This window comes from Pollicipes pollicipes, unplaced genomic scaffold (assembly GCF_011947565.3).
Source record: "Pollicipes pollicipes isolate AB1234 unplaced genomic scaffold, Ppol_2.1 Scaffold_2555;HRSCAF=2994_pilon_pilon_pilon, whole genome shotgun sequence".
NCBI lineage: Eukaryota > Metazoa > Arthropoda > Thecostraca > Pollicipedomorpha > Pollicipedidae > Pollicipes > Pollicipes pollicipes.
The window spans coordinates 42,418,165-42,436,631 of record NW_023596136.1 but is presented as its reverse complement, the minus strand read 5'-3'; the positions used below and the strand labels follow the sequence as shown (position 1 = coordinate 42,436,631).

Here is an 18,467-nt window from a genome sequence, read left to right as displayed (position 1 = left end):
GTCGATACAAACAATGTAGCGGGCTTCCTGCCAGCGGATCGCGTGATCTATTCGTGCTGAGCCCTTTAGTCTGCAAATTTGGACGTCTATAGGGTATTGCAGCATGAGCGAGTCTTCTGGGTCCTGCTGGAATGTGACTGGTCATGCATGTTCAACAACATGCAACATTAAGATTATGTGCTTTCTGCTGGTTTCTATTTGTTGCTTAAAACATGCCTTTAAAACGTTACATAACATGCGGCATATTATACGATCGTGTTTATCGTTTTCTGCCTTTTTTAAAAACACTGGGCGGATGATGGATGATGCAGGAACACAGTATGGGCCCCACAGCACCCACCTTGGAAGGCCGTGGTCGTTTTCATGCATGTGTCCAAATTATCGCCAGAGTTTTCCCAAACCTGACGGCAGGATATATGTTTTAATTGCCTTACTCGCATACAAATGTGCATGTTTGTAAGTCGGGCTTGTCGGCTGATGGATAAAAATGAAAATTCCGTTATTGTGTAAGCGCTCACACTCTACACTATCATTGGATCTAAATGATTTGCCTACGAATGTGATATCCGAGTGCCTCAACTACACATCTTAAATGAAGGAGCTTACAAGTAATAATCTATGCTTTATACAACGGTCAGGTTTGGAAGCTGAGAAACTATTACAGATATTCGACTCAAAACCATACTGGGTTTGGGTGCATTATTTTATCAGAACTATTAGCCGACAATTCCGCTGGAGAGTCGAAGAACGATATAAGCGATATGAACCGAATCGCTACATGGCGAATTGAGCTCGAAATAAGCCCCGGAAGGACTATGACATCCTTTTTTGGGATTGTTTCAAGTCAGATTTGCCCAGATCTCTTTGCAGTCTGAAATAAAGTGATCGGAATTTCAGATCCTGAAACTTTTACACTGCTTTAGACTTGGCGTAGGCTTTACAATATAAATGCCATTTTCATGATCTGATGTCATCTGGTCGGCTCATCTTAAGGTCTAACTTGCCCAGCAATTTATGCTTTCCACAGGCTCCCGCAATGAAACCCGGCGCAGTCTGACAAACCGCAAGTTCCATTTTCAGGAGGAATCTGGTTTAAGAATTAAGACTTAATTCTAAGTAGTAAGACTTAATTCGTGCCAGGCTTGCAAAGTGATTTGGATGCCTGGGGCGTATGCATGCCGATAACCCACAAACCATCTTTGCAACTAATCATTCCACCCATGCTTTGCCCGGTCGCTGAATATGCGTATGACTTTTCAGCATGTGTTTGCTAGGAGGACCTACTTAGCCTTTACTCGAGCTTTATGTGCCACATGGAATACTATAAAAGCACTCCAAATTTTCGAAGAGAATATACTACTTTTGAACTGCGAATTTGTTATCTGGATAAGGTGCAAAGATAGTGTAGTCAATGACTGAATAGCTGAATCAAATGCACCATTGCTAGGTTGCAAGATTTTGGCTGACAAAGCCATTAGGTACGATTACATGGGCACCACTTGTAAAAGAATGCCTGAATCTGAAAATAACGGTGATTTCCGACGGACGGGAAAATATGTTATTGCTTATTGCAAAGTTTTGTTGAAGTGAAGTTAAATAGAGCGGGCTTAATTTATATGTTCACCTTTGCGCGCAGAGATACTTTAACACAGAGAGCTCACAGAATGCAGGATGCATCATGGCCTATCTTCCTATCGGAACAGCCTTTCTGCCGCACAAAGTGCCCGGTTTGAAAGGAAATATAGGACAAAATCACAGAGCAGATACAGGATAGATACCGGTCAGACAAGTGTACGCATCTAATGGGTCACTTTTGTCGGGATGAACTTTAATTTCCAGACTATATTCGGCTTTCCGCACCGATTGCACGCATACGATTGCAGGCATCCCATCACAAGTATTGGAAACATTTTATAGCGTTCCATTACATGATCTCCAATGTACCGCCGTTTGTGCAACATCGAGTGTAAGGGCATACGCTGGTATGCTGATGCATTGAAAAATTAATAACTTCAAGACTTACTGAGCATAAAAGGCGGTTCTGTCGCATGCCTCATCAATTGCATGCTGTCAATAGCCGTAAATAACATTTGCTGACAATGACGTCAAATGACGACGGATGTAATGGCATTATCTAAGGTTTACAACCTACCATGGCATGTGCTTTTCAAAGGTGAAACATAACTGTTGCATGGACATTACCACCGCGGCCGGAGCTCAGTATCTTTTTCGGTAGATAGAATATCCTTGTTTTTTTACCATTTTGACCGTGTGAGATGGCAACAGAAATTCTATTGGGCCCAGTAGCATTTAAGGCATGGTTACGCTCCTGATTGTTTTCAAAGAAATGAGGAGTGCTGGAAATGTACTACATGGTTTAATATACTGCGTTGTCAAAACGTTGTAAATATTTTACACCTTCAACTTTTTCGACAACATCTTGCAGCAGTTGTCATGTTATGAAGTTAACAAATGGGCCTGTCTACCATCCGTTCCAAATATGGTGAATTAAAAGCCGGTACCGTGTCACTATGTTTTGTAGCTTTCTAAGCCGGCCTAATCCAACCGTGGATGGATAGATACTCCACGAATCTATTGGATCCATGGTGAGTATCAACCACATTAGTATCACCCATTTTTTTTAAAGTCAAGACAGAACAGATTATCTTGAAATATTCGGGAATCGGTGTTGGAGCTAGGTCACCCCAATTTGTTCGAATCATCGATGGGTCGTCGGCTCAAATGAAAATGCAGTTCACAATAATTATTTTGACAGCGTGCAAGAAGCCGAGCACTACACGCATACACACACACGCACACACACACACACACACACACACACACACACACACACACACACACACACACACACACACACACACACACACACACACACACACACGCGCGCGCGCGCATATATCTACATATATATATATATATATATATATATATATATATATATATATATATATATATATACATGTGCGTGTGTATATCTATGGTCCAGTAAAAGCATAAAATAAGTCGCCTATGCAGTCGAAAAAAGGACGGGTCCCAAGCTATTGACACTGCCGCCAGAATAGACTCGGCCGGAATCGATTCCGGAAATGAGTCAGCTACAGTAGCACAAATTGAATCCGATCCGATCCAAATCTGTGCTGTGTTGTGTCGATCGAGATCCTAAGTCGGGATCAACCCTATGAGTTGTAAGCCGGAGTTAGAGCTGATTCTGCTGGAGTGGCAGCGCATATAAACAAACACGAGTCTCGTTGTGAACCTGTTGGAAATGCGCCACATCCACAATATAAGGCATAGCGCAGTGCATTGCACAACATGTAACCACGTCACGGTGCAAAGGCTCTTTGGTGGGGGTATAACGGAACAGGGTATAACACAGCTCTATTTGTTTGCGCACTACAGGAAAAACACCGCGTTCCTGTCAACATTATTTTTATCAGAGGGCGCTAGCATCGTCGGTCCTATGAACTGCTTTACGTACATGCTTGCACCTAACATGGCGCAGGAGGAATCGCCCGTGATTGGCGCCGCTCATCTTCATAACGAGCCGCTTTTTACCTGCTAATCCGCAGGGCACACACCAAGGGCCGACGTGGCCATGCTGGGCGCTTTGTGCCGCCCGGGGCCGCACTGCCGGCTCGTCTATTCCGGCATGACAAGTCATGACCAGACCTGCATGCGTTCAGACCATTCAGGCGACGGCGGTTTTCGCTCCTCGGGTCAATGACGCGATGACAAGCTTGATTGCGGCGCCACACGGCCAGCTGGTGCTCCGCGCTCCCCGGCAAGGGTAGCGTTGACGTTAAACAACGCGTCAGCAAGGGTGAGAGCGCCGCTGGACGTGGCCGCCGGGGCAGAGGTGAGGGAATGGGGGACACATCCGCTGCCTTTTCCAGAATTTAACGTTGCACTCCCAGCGTGGCATGGAAAAAAATATTTTGAAAACAATGATATCATCCTACCCCCACTGAAAGCGAAATATTGAAACTCTTTTAGCTGCTGTGGGTACCTATATGAGTACCCACGCGAAACGACAAGTTTGCTCGGCCGCATTCGTCGCAGATTCTAAACACCCTGAGCAGCTTACCTGATTTGCTCCATTGCTTTGCCGCTGCGAGACATAGGCTCAAAGAAAAAGGAAAAGTGGCGAGTTTCCCCTTAAATTCTTACGAACATTCACATCGTTTCAATATTGCTTTGGCGTTGTGCGGAAGTCACCTCCCACTTTGGATCCTTGATTGAGACCTTGTGTCCGATAATCAACTTGTCTGGTGATATAAACGATGGGTGCCCAACGCCTCCCTCAGTTAACTGTGCGAAACGCGGTGCACCTATTTGAGGAAATAAAAATGGGTTTGAAGGAGCGTCCCATCTTTGGGAAATACTTCACAAATATGCTCTGGTGAAAACGCAGGACCATGTACGTCTAATCATAACACTGGGTAGTGCTACGGTAGCACCGTCAAGATGTGATAAGGAGATAAAACTATTCATTTTCGAGTCAAAATTACGCTGACATCGTTTTGTAGACGTACTACAAATATTCCTTCCTTGGTAGCCCCAGAGCGTATTCCGAGTCCGCAACAACTGCAGCTGTCTAGACCGGCATCCCCATGATAGCCACCGTCGCTATCACCGCTATAACATCTGCCGAGAACCACGAGTTCGAGGTACCCCTTTTGAGTTTTTAACCCCCGCATTGCCGGTCTGCGGGCTTAAACGTAGCACCTTTTCTGATATGAATGATGTCATACGAATGAACACTTGTGATTGGCACAGCGGGCGGCAACGGCCAGTTACCGAGAAACGTATGAGTTGAAGTTTGTACCGGTGTGTGACTTTACACCATGTGATTCTCCTTTTCTCTAAGTCAAAGTGCGTTTCGAAAAGAACCTTTGTGCTAATCGCCAGTGGCAGAAATCAAAGCCGTGATATTACGTTTCGTTGAATTCACGGGATGATATATTCATGACTGCATATCTGTCCCTCTAAACAAAATATCTCTGGCTTTTGTAGCATTCATCACACAAACATTTTGACAAATTGGTGCGCTGCAAACATTACAGAACACACACGTTGAAAAGGGCAAGGCAAATTAATTGCGTTACTTTCTTAGCGGTGAGCAGGAAGTCCAACAAGATTTCTCCCGCAGGAGCGGCGACTTCAAGTCAAAATTTAGAGCTTTTCAGAAGGATTCCGAGAAAAATGGCTTTACGGATCGAATCGGACGCGTCAGGTCTAACAATATATGGGAAGCACAACACGGTGGCGTGCTACCTTTAACTAACAACAGACACCACCTAAAACTCGTCACCACCCTCGGCTTTTGCGCGTCTGTTCTGTCTTGCGCCCCGTCTGCTCAGGCCTGGCTCGGCCAGCAGCGCTGAGCACCAGCGCTGGTCGCCCATGAGCAGCAGAAGCCGGCCGCGCTCGGAGCTGGCCCGCGTTTCCCGACCAAATCCAAGGTCGCGCCGCCGCCGTAAAGCTCACTTTATGATTCGGCCCTGTTCAAACGTGTCGAACGGAGCAAATTTCCATGGCAACCGCCCAGATCCCGACATCATTTTCGCGGCTCGTAAAGCGAGCGCCGTTTTACGGCTGAGCCAAGCGGCGCCGGCGGCGCGACCGCTGGGCCCGGGCCGCCATGCTCGGCCTCGATGAGGTCCGCTCCTGGCATAAATCCCCGGCCGCCGCCGCTGTATTCGGCCGGCGCTGAATTAATTAGCATCGTAAAACACCTTATGCCTCCCAACATCCACTTCCAGCGCACTCTAGATAGTTTCATTTTACATGCGCGGCCTTTCACGTCACAAGAGACTCTCAGGCGGCGGGTGCCGCGCGCTGATTGGTCGAGGGCCAATCAGGCCCCGCCCCCGGTCTGTATGGCAGCCACTTGGCAAGTTCACTCCGCCTCTTTTCGCGGCCCTCGAACGCTCTTCAACATGAGAGCAGCCTGGCTAGGCGCCGTGAGAGGTTTTGTTGTATTTGGAAAGGGGTGGCCCTGGGACGCCGCGTGGCCGTCTGGAGTGGAGTTTGCCGGACCGCGGGACTGAGTTGGCAGTGGCCGCGATCCGTCGCCACCGAGTTTGCCGCCGCCGTGAGCTGGGAGGAACGTTCGGCAGCAGATAAGAGGACTACAGCAAGTCGAGGACCGATTGGGTAAGACTCATACGTGCTGAGAACTGAAGGCAGGAGAAGGGACGGGTCAAACTTGCATGCTTGTGTTTTCCATCGAGGCTCAATGCATGCCGAGTTGAGTGTTTGCAATTTTAAATGGAAATGCTCGTTTTGGTCCGCGAGCGATGACCGAACTACGCGTAATGCGCGATTGAACATTGCCCAAGACATTGCTCTGTGAACAACTTAACCTCAACCGAACATCATATTTGCAGTGTGCGTGAAATCCAGAAGTAATTCCTCATTGAACGGAATGTGCAGTGCTTTGCTGAAAGTTGGTCCATTTCGAATAAATGAAAGCAGTCCAAGCAGAAATCGGAGGAGTAAATATAATAACTTCGTAATAATCGGGTGCTCGGCGTCTTGATGCCTCATCGCCCTGCCGAGGGCAGTAACTAGAGGCTACGCCTGGAGTCCAAGAGTTACAAATTTTCCTCTCTATCAGTTGTGATGAACAAGCAAAGGACATCACCGTGTCTTTACCTATTCTGGAGGGTCTTCGCCATGTTGACCCTGCTGCACGACAGTATGAAGCCATCCCAACTCTGATTGAAAAGCGCTGAATGCAGCAAAAATCCCATGTGTTTTCCAACGGAAATACATCCATCTCTTCTGCTCACGGCGAGCTTCCTAGAGCCCTGCAGAGCCGTCGCCCACCGGATCCTCGGCCGAGTCGGAGTGTATTCCAGGCTCGCATTACAGCTGGTCAGTTAAGCCCAGATAATTCCAACTGCAGCCGCTGACTGGCAGGGGTACATGCAGACTTAGCACCACGGCTAGTAGGGGTCCAGACCTCAGTTTCACCGCCGAAAAAGCAGCTGATAACCTTTTGAAATGAGGAGCTGTGTTCCAGTCCAACAAGTTCGTGCGACATTTCATTTTTTGAACATATGACCGCGTGCTATCCAGATATGCACACATGTTATAGGAAGGTAATTGGCTTAAACGTGAAACAGCGCGATCCTAATAATCATATCAAATGTCATCACCAGTCGGCAAAGGCACTCAGGCGGGAGGCAAAAGCAAGCTCGATATTGTTTTGAAGCGCATCATGCCCGGAGCTTTGCATACTTTTCGGGAATCTTGACATATGAATGTTTTTCAGTTTTCCCCTCTCCAGTGTGAAGCATAGATCATCTAGAATTTGACAAAGAAGACCAAAAGCAGTGATAATTCAAACTGCTTTTCCAAAGTTTAGCATTTCCTTATCTCCTTTATACGGTGCAATCCGTGTAGGTTTCGCAAGCTCAAACAGTTTTCCTCCTTGTAAGGCGTAATCGCCTTGATTCAGCTCATATCGTGCCTCACGTGCAAACATTTTGCCCTCTGCCAGTGCACGGCGTTGGTGGGCCCCTCCAGTCGATGTTCAAGTCAAGCCTAATGCATACTGGCACGATCGGACCATTTCACTTGATCACGTGGACTCCACGGACTTGTTCGCGCATGCTCAAGCGTTACACGTGATGAGAACGCCATGCACTTGATGATCCGTATGTGCCATGTATCATACCATGCATTGTTGTTCTGATCGCGGATCGTATGTTGGCGCGTGCTGTGGGAGGACGTCTCTTTACGGGTACTTGTGGCCGCGGTGCACGTGCAGCGCACGGCTGTGCTGAGCGCTCATACAGCCCGCGTTTGGCGGGCAGGATATTCAAGCGTATATTTTTTTGGCCCTGCCAACGAATATCACGTTCGCGTCTGGTGCGGGATGTGCTCGTGATTTCGGGTTTGCTTCAATCCCCTTCAGTGGCAATCCCTTCCACCTGCTGGTCGAGTCGAGCGCATTTCGCACTAGCGAACTGCTGACGCCCGAGAGCGACCCACGAGAGGGTGTCGAGGTGACAGCGGGTTGAAGTCACCTCCGAGCATGTGTGGGGCAACGCAGCGGCGTCTGTGTGCTGTGTGAGCTGAAACTGGGCTCATAACGGGAAAGATACGAAAACAATGCATGTTGCAAGGAGTAGTGCAGGGCAAGGGCCATATTGACAGGGTTAGAGGGAAGCGTCCCACGCGTTTTCGCGGATATATATTTGGGTGACATTAAACGATTTTGCAGTGACGGTGGAGAGGAAAGAGAGGCGTGGTTGGGGACACATTGGGAAACGGCCCGAACGTTAACGGAAGGCAGCCAGGTTTGTGGTGGGGCGGCTGGGCTGTTGCGGCGTTGGATGTTATATAATGCGTATCCGATAGTGGCACAGCTTTGTGCGGACATGCCTATGATGGTGTGAAACTGTACCCATGTGCAACGCACATGTACGCATCAGTGAGCAGCACGTGCATGCGCCAATATGCAGCTGTGTATGGTACGTTCGTGTGCTGGCCAAGTCAAGTGACGCAGTCGTGTGCGTGTGTGCGTGTGATGCGTGTGTGCCACTGCGTGCGTGTGCTCCGTGCAGGTACGCAGCAGTGTGCGTGTGTGCGTGGGCTGCGGGCGTGCCTGCGCTCCGCTGTGTGCGTGCTGATCCGTTGGGATGACCCCCTGACGCTACGCCGTTTCTTCGCGCCAGGCCGCCGGCGGACTATGAAGATGTCGCTGCCGGGAGGGAACGCGTCCCGGTTCTCGGTGCGGGACATCCTCAACCTGCGGGACACCAGCTGCGCCGAGCGCACGGCCGCCGCCACGCTCACCGGCCCTGGTACGTGCCAGCGGCGCCCCCGGTCCGGCCGGCCCGCGCCAGCCGAACTGACCCCCTGCTGGCCGCGCCGCCGGCTACAGCAGGCGCCACGGCAGGCTCAGGAGTGAGGACACCGCCTCCTGGCCGTGTTCAGTCTGCAGTGGCGCGACGCGGCCGTTAGCTGGCCTCGGGTGCGGGGGTTTCTTTTCCGCGCAGGCGGTCCTCATTTTGCCGCCAGGTCTAACGTTTGGGACGGATGGCCTCCGACTAAAAGCGATTTAAAAGCACAGCAAGTACATTTTACTCGCGCAAATAAAATTTGTGGGACAATGCACCCATTCTGTGACTAAATAAAACTTTTCCTTGTAATATGCGATTTCCTACGTCGCAGTCCCTTTTCGTGCAGTTGACTCCCCCTTGCAAGTCAGCTGGCTGCAAGCACCTTCTCCCCCCCTCTTTTGGTCGTTCAACACAGTGTACGCCCTGGAACTCGCGTCCAGGGCCGCTGGGTTACCTCCACCGGCTCGGCTACCGTAGAGGGGTACACAGCCATGGCCCACGTCTGGTTTTGTTGCTTAGTGCCAGAGCCATGCCCCGCCTGCCGAAGCTGTTGGAGGCGGCGGCCAGCGCCAAGCGCGCCCGATGCACGATCCCCTCGTGTCAAAGTATTTGAACGGAAAAGTCTTGCCTTATTAGTGTAGGACGGAAACAACGTTTCCAAACGAGAGCGTACCAAATCGCTCCTTAGTCAGTTTTGCATGAATGATCACATGGATGATGCTGAACATCCAAGAGATGCAGTTTGACCACGGTCCACTACGTCTTCTTGCTCACAGACCTATGAGTCAGGGTTGCCAGATAAATCGGATGATTTGGGCGCTCATAGCACTGCTAAGCGATAAGTGGTAGTCAGCTCGTGACAGGATTAAAAGCGAGTTGCGCCCTGGGTAAATATGGCAACGAGGTCTGAGTAGCAAAGCAAACACGTGCTTCAAGACTGAAACTCTATTAGCGCGGATAAGAAGTGATGTTGAGCAGTACTTCGCGTGGTGAAGTGTGTATCAACAGAAATCACGCACCGCCTGCGGGAAAGACGGCCAGTCCGACTCCAGTGGGTTTGAGCATGTCTGGCAGTTGAATGCAAAGGAGAAGTACTGAACTGTTCAAACAGAGTGATGACACTGTAAACAGAAGGTGGAAAAGGCTCATCCAGCTTGCAACGTCTGCAGCAATACCGGTAGGATTCTGGTTAGGGTGTCTGAGGTAACGAACACGGTCACCGCATTACCACAGGTAACAATGTCACTTAAATAATTGTGTTTCAGAACCATTTTCTAACGGATGCAGTTAATATTTGTCATTAGCTTCTTGCTGGAATCCCATTATTCGGGGTTGTTTGAATAGCAGCAAATGTCACTTCTCGAATACCAATCATTTCAATAAATGTACAACACCAACCGTAGGCACTACACCGTATCCTTCTAGACACATAACAAAAACTTCGTGAATGCTTTTGAAATTTTACTTAAACACGCAGAAGCAATTAAGGGTGTGTTTAACCAACGCCAACAAGGGATATTATGAACCATGACAGATGCGAGGCTCAGAATAGTCCCAGGTAATTACCGCCAGTTACATCCGGCTCTCTGACTTTGGCACGGTGCTGCAGTCATAAAGGGAAGAAATGTATAAGCTGACTGGAATCTGACACATGAGTATGGTGTGTTCTCAATGCCTAAGTATTTTGTGTTCTCAATACCTAAGTATTTTGTGTTTCTAAAATGTTCCGAAAACCTTTTGAGCGTTTGACAGGGCATACCTTCATGACAGTGTACATAACGTCGTGTTTTGGTCGACACCCAAGTGACCACAACATTCATCACTGTCGTGTGTTGGAACCGGAGGACAAAATTGTGATATGCTGATCATGTACATGAGCGTTGCCATCCGGCCCAAACCAATCCGTATTCACATTAAGAGCGGCCACACTGACCCGCTGTTTCTGTGTCAGCCAGATTACCCCCTGTACAACCGGTTACTTCGCATAATAGACCGAAGAACAACTGCGGCCAATGTTTTCAAATCAGCACTGTCAACGGCGACATGTTTTTAGCAATGAATACCACTGTTCCAAATATTTTAGCGCTGAACGCGGGCCCGTTTAACTCTGATAGGCCCCTATTAGAACCGACATCCAGGTAACGCGAAGTGCATTAGAGCACGGCATTGAGTTTTGCTCGGCTCGACGTTTTTTCTATCCCCGCTGTCATAATCGCAGAAGGTTGAGGCTGATAATGATAAACTTCTGGTCATAAAGCAGAGATGATGTACAGAAGGCTGCGACCGTTCATATATGCAGTTTTACCAAGAGATGTTGTTAATTCACCGCGCACTTCACCTTATGCAGATGGATAAACACAGTATATTTGTTCATTATGTATATACCTGTTAAGTATTTTATTCGTTGGAATCCGTATAGAGCTGCCCAGAATGCGTGCTGGAAGATCTTCCACTTGTAACGGTTTTGTTTCCGGTCAATGTCGAACAAATTCACACCAGTCTCAGAAGCTGTCTACAACCAGAGTGAATGTTAAGAACACGCAGTGAATGTCGCGGCATCACCACGCCCCCCCCCCCCTTCGATGTCGGGCGGCCTCTGAAGCGGTCCGGCCGGTCAGCGGATCACCCCCACCCCCACCCTCATCCATCACCCGGCGGGGGACGCCCGGCTGCGCCGGCCGCGCCCGCTGCCGTCCGGCTGCCCACCGTCCATCAAACGCCGGAGCATCATCCGCGGAGACCGGTCCGGTCACCATTAGTCGCCCTAATGTGATTTGCCCTAATTGGACCGAGCGTGCGGTGCCAGGCCGCCCCTAATTGATCCATTGTTGCTTCAATTGAGGCCCACCGGGCCGGCCGACACGGCTGCACGATTTTATTAACACGTAATATCGAAAAGCTCATAATATCGAAAAGCCTCATTTATTTCTGGCGGGCATTATTAAATGGCCCTTTTGATCGGTCGGGTCCGGGCACGTTTTATGAGCTCCGCCGGTGGCTGATTCGAAGCAAATTGAGAGCTGACTTTCTCACGCCCTCTCCGCTGCATTTTTCATGACTGGCCGAATTGCCTGTTGACCATAAATTGGTGCCGATTGCGGCTAGAAGATTTTAGCGGCGGTGCACCCGCCCCGTCACGTGACGGGGCTAATGTGGGCCGCGATTTGTCACGGGCCCGGCGGGGGCGCGCCGTCGGCCGCCGCCGCCGCCGACGGGTGCCCTAATGAGCGTCGTTCGGGTCCACAGAACAATGCCGATGCGTTGACCATGACTCGACGGCTGGACAATGCCGGCCGGCGGTGGAGATTGAGTTGTGCCGGCCGCGGCCGCGTCGGGTCCGTCGCAGCCGCGTCGGGTCCGCCGCGGCCGCGCCGGGCCGCCGGCGGCGTCTGGAGGAGCGCCGCGCTGGTCGTGCTCTGATGGCCGGGGTTGGTGGTCGTCCTCTTCGCACCACCGGGGGGAGATGTTGGATGAGAGCCGCGAGCTTAACATGCTTTGGGCCTAGGCAGAGTCGATGTATGATGGTGATGACCGTTAAGTCCTATTTACTGACCGGCGTTGATATTTATGCAGAAGATTTGGATGACATCTTTATTTACATATGCTGCATCGGCTCATACACAGGGCAGAAAACAAGGCTTAACGGGCAACACAGTCATTACCACATCCGACAAAATAGGCCATGGCCAATCGAGGACGCCCCCCGGTAGCCGAACACAGATGATGTGATGTTATAGGGGTGTGCTAGTGATCGGGTAAAAGATGTCATCAGCATAATACTGGTTCGGGCCGGTGGCTCGGATCGTCAGGTCACGCAATTGATCGTTCTGCCAGGCGGGATCGTAACAAGGCTCTTATAACTATTGATATGAGGCTATATGGTACTATATGAGGCTATTGTTTTTGTTGCCGGGCCTAATGCTTCAACTCTAAATGACGGTTCGATCACCTTACACTTTGCGCATCCTTTATATCATGAACCAACAACCCTGGTTCGCTGGTCTCGTATTTTCGTTAAGCTGATGCTTTTTTCGCTCAGCTCTGGACCGTCGTGAGCTTGAAAAACCAGCAGACAGAACCAGCCTCGGTGGTTCGATGGCATCTTGGCTCTCAACTTTGAGCCTCTTAAGGCCTTTGGAACATTACGCATAAATAATGTGGGACTGGTGCAATCGCTTAATCCTTTGAAGCATGGCATCAGTCCTTTGGCCCTAGCCTCGCTGTTGCTTTTGGTGTCATGCTGTCATTCATGTCGCTTCCGATCTTACATTATATAACGACTCACGTGCACAGAATTAGAAGTAACGTGCGAATCTCCATTATCGACACCTCTAGCGTTGGTTTCCCTGGAGAACGCAGAAATTCGGAATATTCATGACTCGAGCCTACATCGTCACGGTTACAAAATCGGAAACAAACACCTTCCGGCTTGCCGTGAACGAGGCCGCTGGAGCTGGCGGTTTTCCTATCCCAAAGTCTGGTCCCCATTGGAAAACCCCCGGCTGCGCAGCTGTACCGGGACCAAGCCGCGTCAGCGCTCTGGACTGGACAGCCGCCCGACGTCATTTGTGGGCAGCCGCGCCCGAGGCCCATTTGACACCAATCACACGGCCACTCACAGATCCCAATGCCGCTTTCCGGTACAGCTGTCAAGCAGGCTCACAGACTCCCGCGTAGCGACGGGAGCGGTGTGGCGGTCCCGCAGCATAGGAGCGTGGAAGGAGACAGACAGAGAGCGCGTCATTATTTGAATAGCGACAAACAGCCCCGGCGCAGTTTGGCCTGGAACTGTCACCAGCCCACACTGGCGCCATTTGGAGCCAGTCGGCTGGAAAATACACATGGCTGTGCTCATTGAGGCGCCCCCACCTGACCGGTAGGTAGCCGCGGCGGCGACCCCTGCGCCTCCCACCAATGGGACGCGGCGCTGGGGCGGCCTGGACGCTGTCGCCGCTGTCCTCTGCCATCGGAACGGGACGCTCCCGCCTGACGTCCGCCCTTCTGCGCGTTGCAGGGGCGCTCGACCTGCCGCCGGCCGCTGCCTCGCCGACGCCGGTCGCTTCGCCGCCGGCCGCCGCCGGGCCGGACAGCCCCGCGCCCTCCGAGCCGGCGCCGGCCGCCTCCGACCGCGACGACGACGATGACGACGAGGAGGAGCTGGACGTCGCCGTCGACGCGACGCTCGACGACGCCTCGCTGCCGGCCAAGAAGCGCAAGCGGCGCGTGCTCTTCAGCAAGGCGCAGACGTACGAGCTGGAGCGGCGCTTCCGGCAGCAGCGCTACCTCTCGGCACCCGAGCGCGAGCACCTGGCCAGCCTGATCCAGCTGACGCCGACGCAGGTCAAGATCTGGTTCCAGAACCACCGCTACAAGACGAAGCGCGCGCACCAGGAGAAGGGCCTGAGCCTGCTGCCGCTGGGCTCGCCGCGGCGCGTGGCCGTGCCGGTGCTGGTACGGGACGGCAAGCCGTGCCCAGCTGGCGGCGGCGGCAGCTCGCCCGGCGCCGCCTTCAAGCCCGACCTGTACGGCCTGCCGTTCGGCGCCGCGCTCGACCTGCTGCCCTTCTCGGCCGTGTCCGTGTCGACCTCGGTGATGGCGACGATGGGCGCGCTGCCCGTCTACTCGCACCCGCTGATGCAGCCGCGCTGGTGGTGACACCCGCTGCACTGGGCGCGGCTCTGGGGACGGCTGGGCGCCGCCGCCGCGCCGCCGCCGGGCCCCGCGCCCGGCACGGAGGCGGCGCCTTGACGGACGGCTGGGGCGGCGGGCCCACTGAGGCCCGGCTGGGGCCCGCGGAGCCCCGCGCTCGGGCCCGAAGTGACCCAGTGACGGACGCTCGGGCGGCGAGACTTGTGATACGGACGGCGAGCGGACGGACGCTTGCGGTTGTTGAGCTCGGCTGCGAGGTGGCGGCCGAGGTATTTATTGGCGGACGTGGGCATTGGGCACTGCACGTACAAAGTGCCTTTGCCGTGTTGTTCTGACTGAGGCATTTGTCTGACCACTCTCGCTGTGGGTCGACCCTGGTTCCTAATGTCCTCCGTAGTACAAACCGTATCAAGCTCACCGGCCCCTGTAAATGGCCATTGTAGCTCCTAACTACATGCAGTATTTCCCAAAACTCTATTCGTGAGTCACGCGTTCAGATCTGACAGCTCGGACAGCCTATTAAGAAAAGCTGACATTCCAATAGATGAGTGAAACCGGTCGCACTTCCGACCGCTTTAGGCGGAGAGCTCCTTCGGTAATCCTCCGCTGTCGCCCTGACCCATGGACGTATCTAGGGATTGAGTCCGCATCCTCGGGCTGTTGTTGGATCGCTTCATCTAATGCTCCGCGGCGGCGGTCGTGTCGCCGAGATATTTCAAATATTCTAGTCGATAATGGATGGATCGTGGGCGTTACCCGCGCCTAGATGTCAGTTGTTTGTGTTTGTGATTAGTGCATTGAGTGTAAAAATGGACTAGCGTCTCACCTAGGTGACGACATCGAGCTCCCATCTAAATGTGCCCGCGCCCGTGCGATGACATAGGTTTGTTCGATGTACGATGTGTAGATGTACGAGAATATGTTCCATATACGGTTACAGAACGTTCACTAGAGCCTGGATCGCTGCCTCGAAGCATTCTAGCTGAAACACACATCACACATCTAGTACTGGGTGAAATTGCTCAATGCACAAGCGAACAATGCGGATGAAGTGCCAGCTGCAGACTGTTCAGTGATCTTTCGACGAACGTTGCGTTAGGCGTTGGAGTTCTACGTTGGGGCTCTTTCATTCCGACGTTTGTAAATGGTTTTTGTTAAACTCCGCGATAGCGCGGAGCTGTTAAAGTAGCCAATAGAGTCCGCTCCAGTTCATTCTCCCGGCACGTGCGGTACAGTACAAGTCCCAAAGTTAACTCAAGTTTTGTTAAACGCCAATAAAATTTGTTCCGGTTTATTCTGCCAGCACACATGGTACAATACATGTCCCTTGTCTCCGGGGCAAAACGGCACCAGACTGTTGCAAACACTGGCACAAAAACAAAAACAACTTTAACGAACGATCATGCAATATTTGGACATTGAAGTCGAAGCAATTATATCCACCACTCACGGCTTACACGGATGGTAAATTACGACTCCCGGTATGATCGAAATTTTATTTTGAAAGCAGCGTGAGGCTGCAATGGGACAATGTGGAAAGAAAGAGGTAAAGAGTGCAGGGTGTGTAAAGATAAAGTGCTTACATGCACCTACGTGCCGCTCTAGCCGACCTTAGCGAGGCCGTGCGGGAGGCGTCGGTCAGGCCGGAGTGAGGCCGGGCGGGAGGCGTCGGCCAGGCCGGAGCGAGACCGGGCGGAAGGCGCCAGCCAGGCCGGAGCGAGACCGGGCGGGAGGCGCCAGCCAGGCCGGAGTGAGGCCGGGCGGGAGGCGCCAGCCAGGCCGGAGCGAGACCGGGCGGGAGACGTCGGCCAGGCCGGAGCGAGGGCGGGCGGGAGGCTTCGGCCAGGCCGGAGCGAGGGCGGGTGGGAGACGTCGGTCAGGTCGGAGCGAGGCTGGGCGGGAGGCGTCGGCCAGGCCGGAGCGAGGGCGGGCGGGAGGCTTCGGCCAGGCCGGAGCGAGACCGGGCGGAAGGCGCCGGCCAGGCCGGAGTGAGGCCGGGTGGGAGGCACCGGCCAGGCCGGAGTGAGGCCGGGCAGGAGGCGCTAGCCAGGTGGCACGGTGCGCCCTACCGTCGCCGCACTCTGTGGGTGTGTTCACGTCATTTATCACACTCGGAGCCGGCGGCGGCCTTTTCGGGCGACCCTCCGAAGCCGCGATCAATACCGTCACATGCGGACATGGGAAACCGAGGTAAAGAGATGGGTAGGGAGGGGGCGAGGGAGAGAGAGAGAGAGAGAGAGAGAGAGAGAGAGAGAGAGAGAGAGAGAGAGAGAGAGAGAGAGAGAGAGAGAGAGAGAGAGAGAGAGAGAGAGAGAGAGAGAGAGAGAGAGAGAGAAATGTAACGTGTATGGGTGAAATGATAGCTATACAAAATTATAAGGTATAATACACACAAAGGCATGTGCTGTGTATATTATATATATATATATATATATATATATATATATATATATATATATATATATATATATATATACAGTCTGACGTTGTATATCTTTTGTACGTCTAAAACATGGTATTGAAACCAAACATCAAACAAGTGGAAAGGCCAAGATGAAGTATTACGCATGCTTCCATCAATCCAGCGATCCCACCGCATGACTTCGCCACGCCATACATAGTCTCGTCGTGACCGTCGCGGCAACCGGAGCCGGAGCCGGAGCCCAGAGCCGGCCGGGAGCCGGAAGCAGTCCTGCCGGCACCAGCAGCTGTCCGGCACCAGCTGTTGACCGCACGGAGCCGGGAGCCGAGAGCCGGAGCGGAGGCCAGAAGCAGCGAGCCGTCGGCTGTCGGCTCGCGGAGCCGGGGGCCGAGGCTCGGGCAGGAGCCGGAGCCGGCGCCGGGCCGGGAGCAGCGAGCCGTCTCGGCGCCGGCTGTCGGCCGCGCCGCCTGTCCCTCAGCCGGGCGGCCGCTGAATAATGCTGTCGCCGGTCGGACGCGGTCCGACGGCGCCCAGCCCGGCGCCCGACGGCGCCCGACGGCCGGCACAATATACGGCCTTCCGATCCATCGAGCCGCCGGTGATGCTTCCTGCGACGGCCGGCTTTTTAGGCGGACGGCAGCCATATTTGCGTTATTTATCTATTAGAGCGCCGGACAGGGGATTTTCCAACTCATTGCTGCCGGTCTGTAATTTCCCTGATTGTCGGGCAGCGCGGCGGGGGATGTGCAGTTGTGACTGCACGAGGACGTCCAGGGACTGATTGGCCGCTCAGAGAGGGTCACCGCTCCTGGGGTGAATGCGGGTCGGAGAGAGGGGAGCCACTGCCGGCAAGCCTGACACCGAGCCACGTGTCAGCGACAGAAGATCCGGTCATGACGCCGTGTTATGCGCCAGCTCTGACACAAAGAGGCCAGATTGGGATGACACTTGTCGGGGCCGACAACAGCATCCAAGTTCACAAAAGTGTCAAAGACGTTGACTTGTTACGAGAGCTTTGACGCGCTCTAGTACCGCACTCAGCTTTTGATTGCCCCTTCCCACCCAAGAGTGCCTCGCGGCACAGCCATAGCCGTTTCCTTGCTTCCCCGGCCTCATTACCTCCTCACACCCGCCACTTTCTAGATGCACGCCAGTTAGCTAAGCAGGCCATGGATCGCTTACCAGCGCGGTCGCGCCCCATTCAATTGCCGATTGCCGGTGTAATGGGCCGCTCCAAGTGCTGAGCGTGTTGACATCATAACGCGGCCGCCGCGCGGTGGGCGGAGCAGTATAGTCTATCACAGGCCATTTGTCACATGCTACTGAAGCACACTGGACACCGCCGCCACAGCCTTTTAGCGTAATTGACGTTTCAGCTCGAGTATTTGACCGGAGACCTCCCCGCTATGGGTGGGCTAATACTGAATGGAACCCGGAACCTCATTGGTGCGGGAAGTGTTACGAATTGGGGCATGTGTATTACGGTCTGATACTCGCTTTGATTTAATGACACGAGTCAA

At 52.8% G+C, this 18,467-nt stretch overlaps 1 protein-coding gene across 1 annotated transcript; it reads left to right on the top strand.

Annotated features, from left to right (window-relative positions):
* Nucleotides 1-12,558: 12,558 nt before the first annotated feature.
* Nucleotides 12,559-14,531, top strand: LOC119101504 (homeobox protein Nkx-2.2). Its single transcript, XM_037224847.1, has 2 exons — nucleotides 12,559-12,582; nucleotides 14,031-14,531. Exons 1-2 carry the CDS (start codon nucleotides 12,559-12,561, stop codon nucleotides 14,529-14,531), a joined length of 525 nt encoding a protein of 174 aa, XP_037080742.1.
* The last annotated feature ends 3,936 nt before the right edge of the window (nucleotides 14,532-18,467 follow it).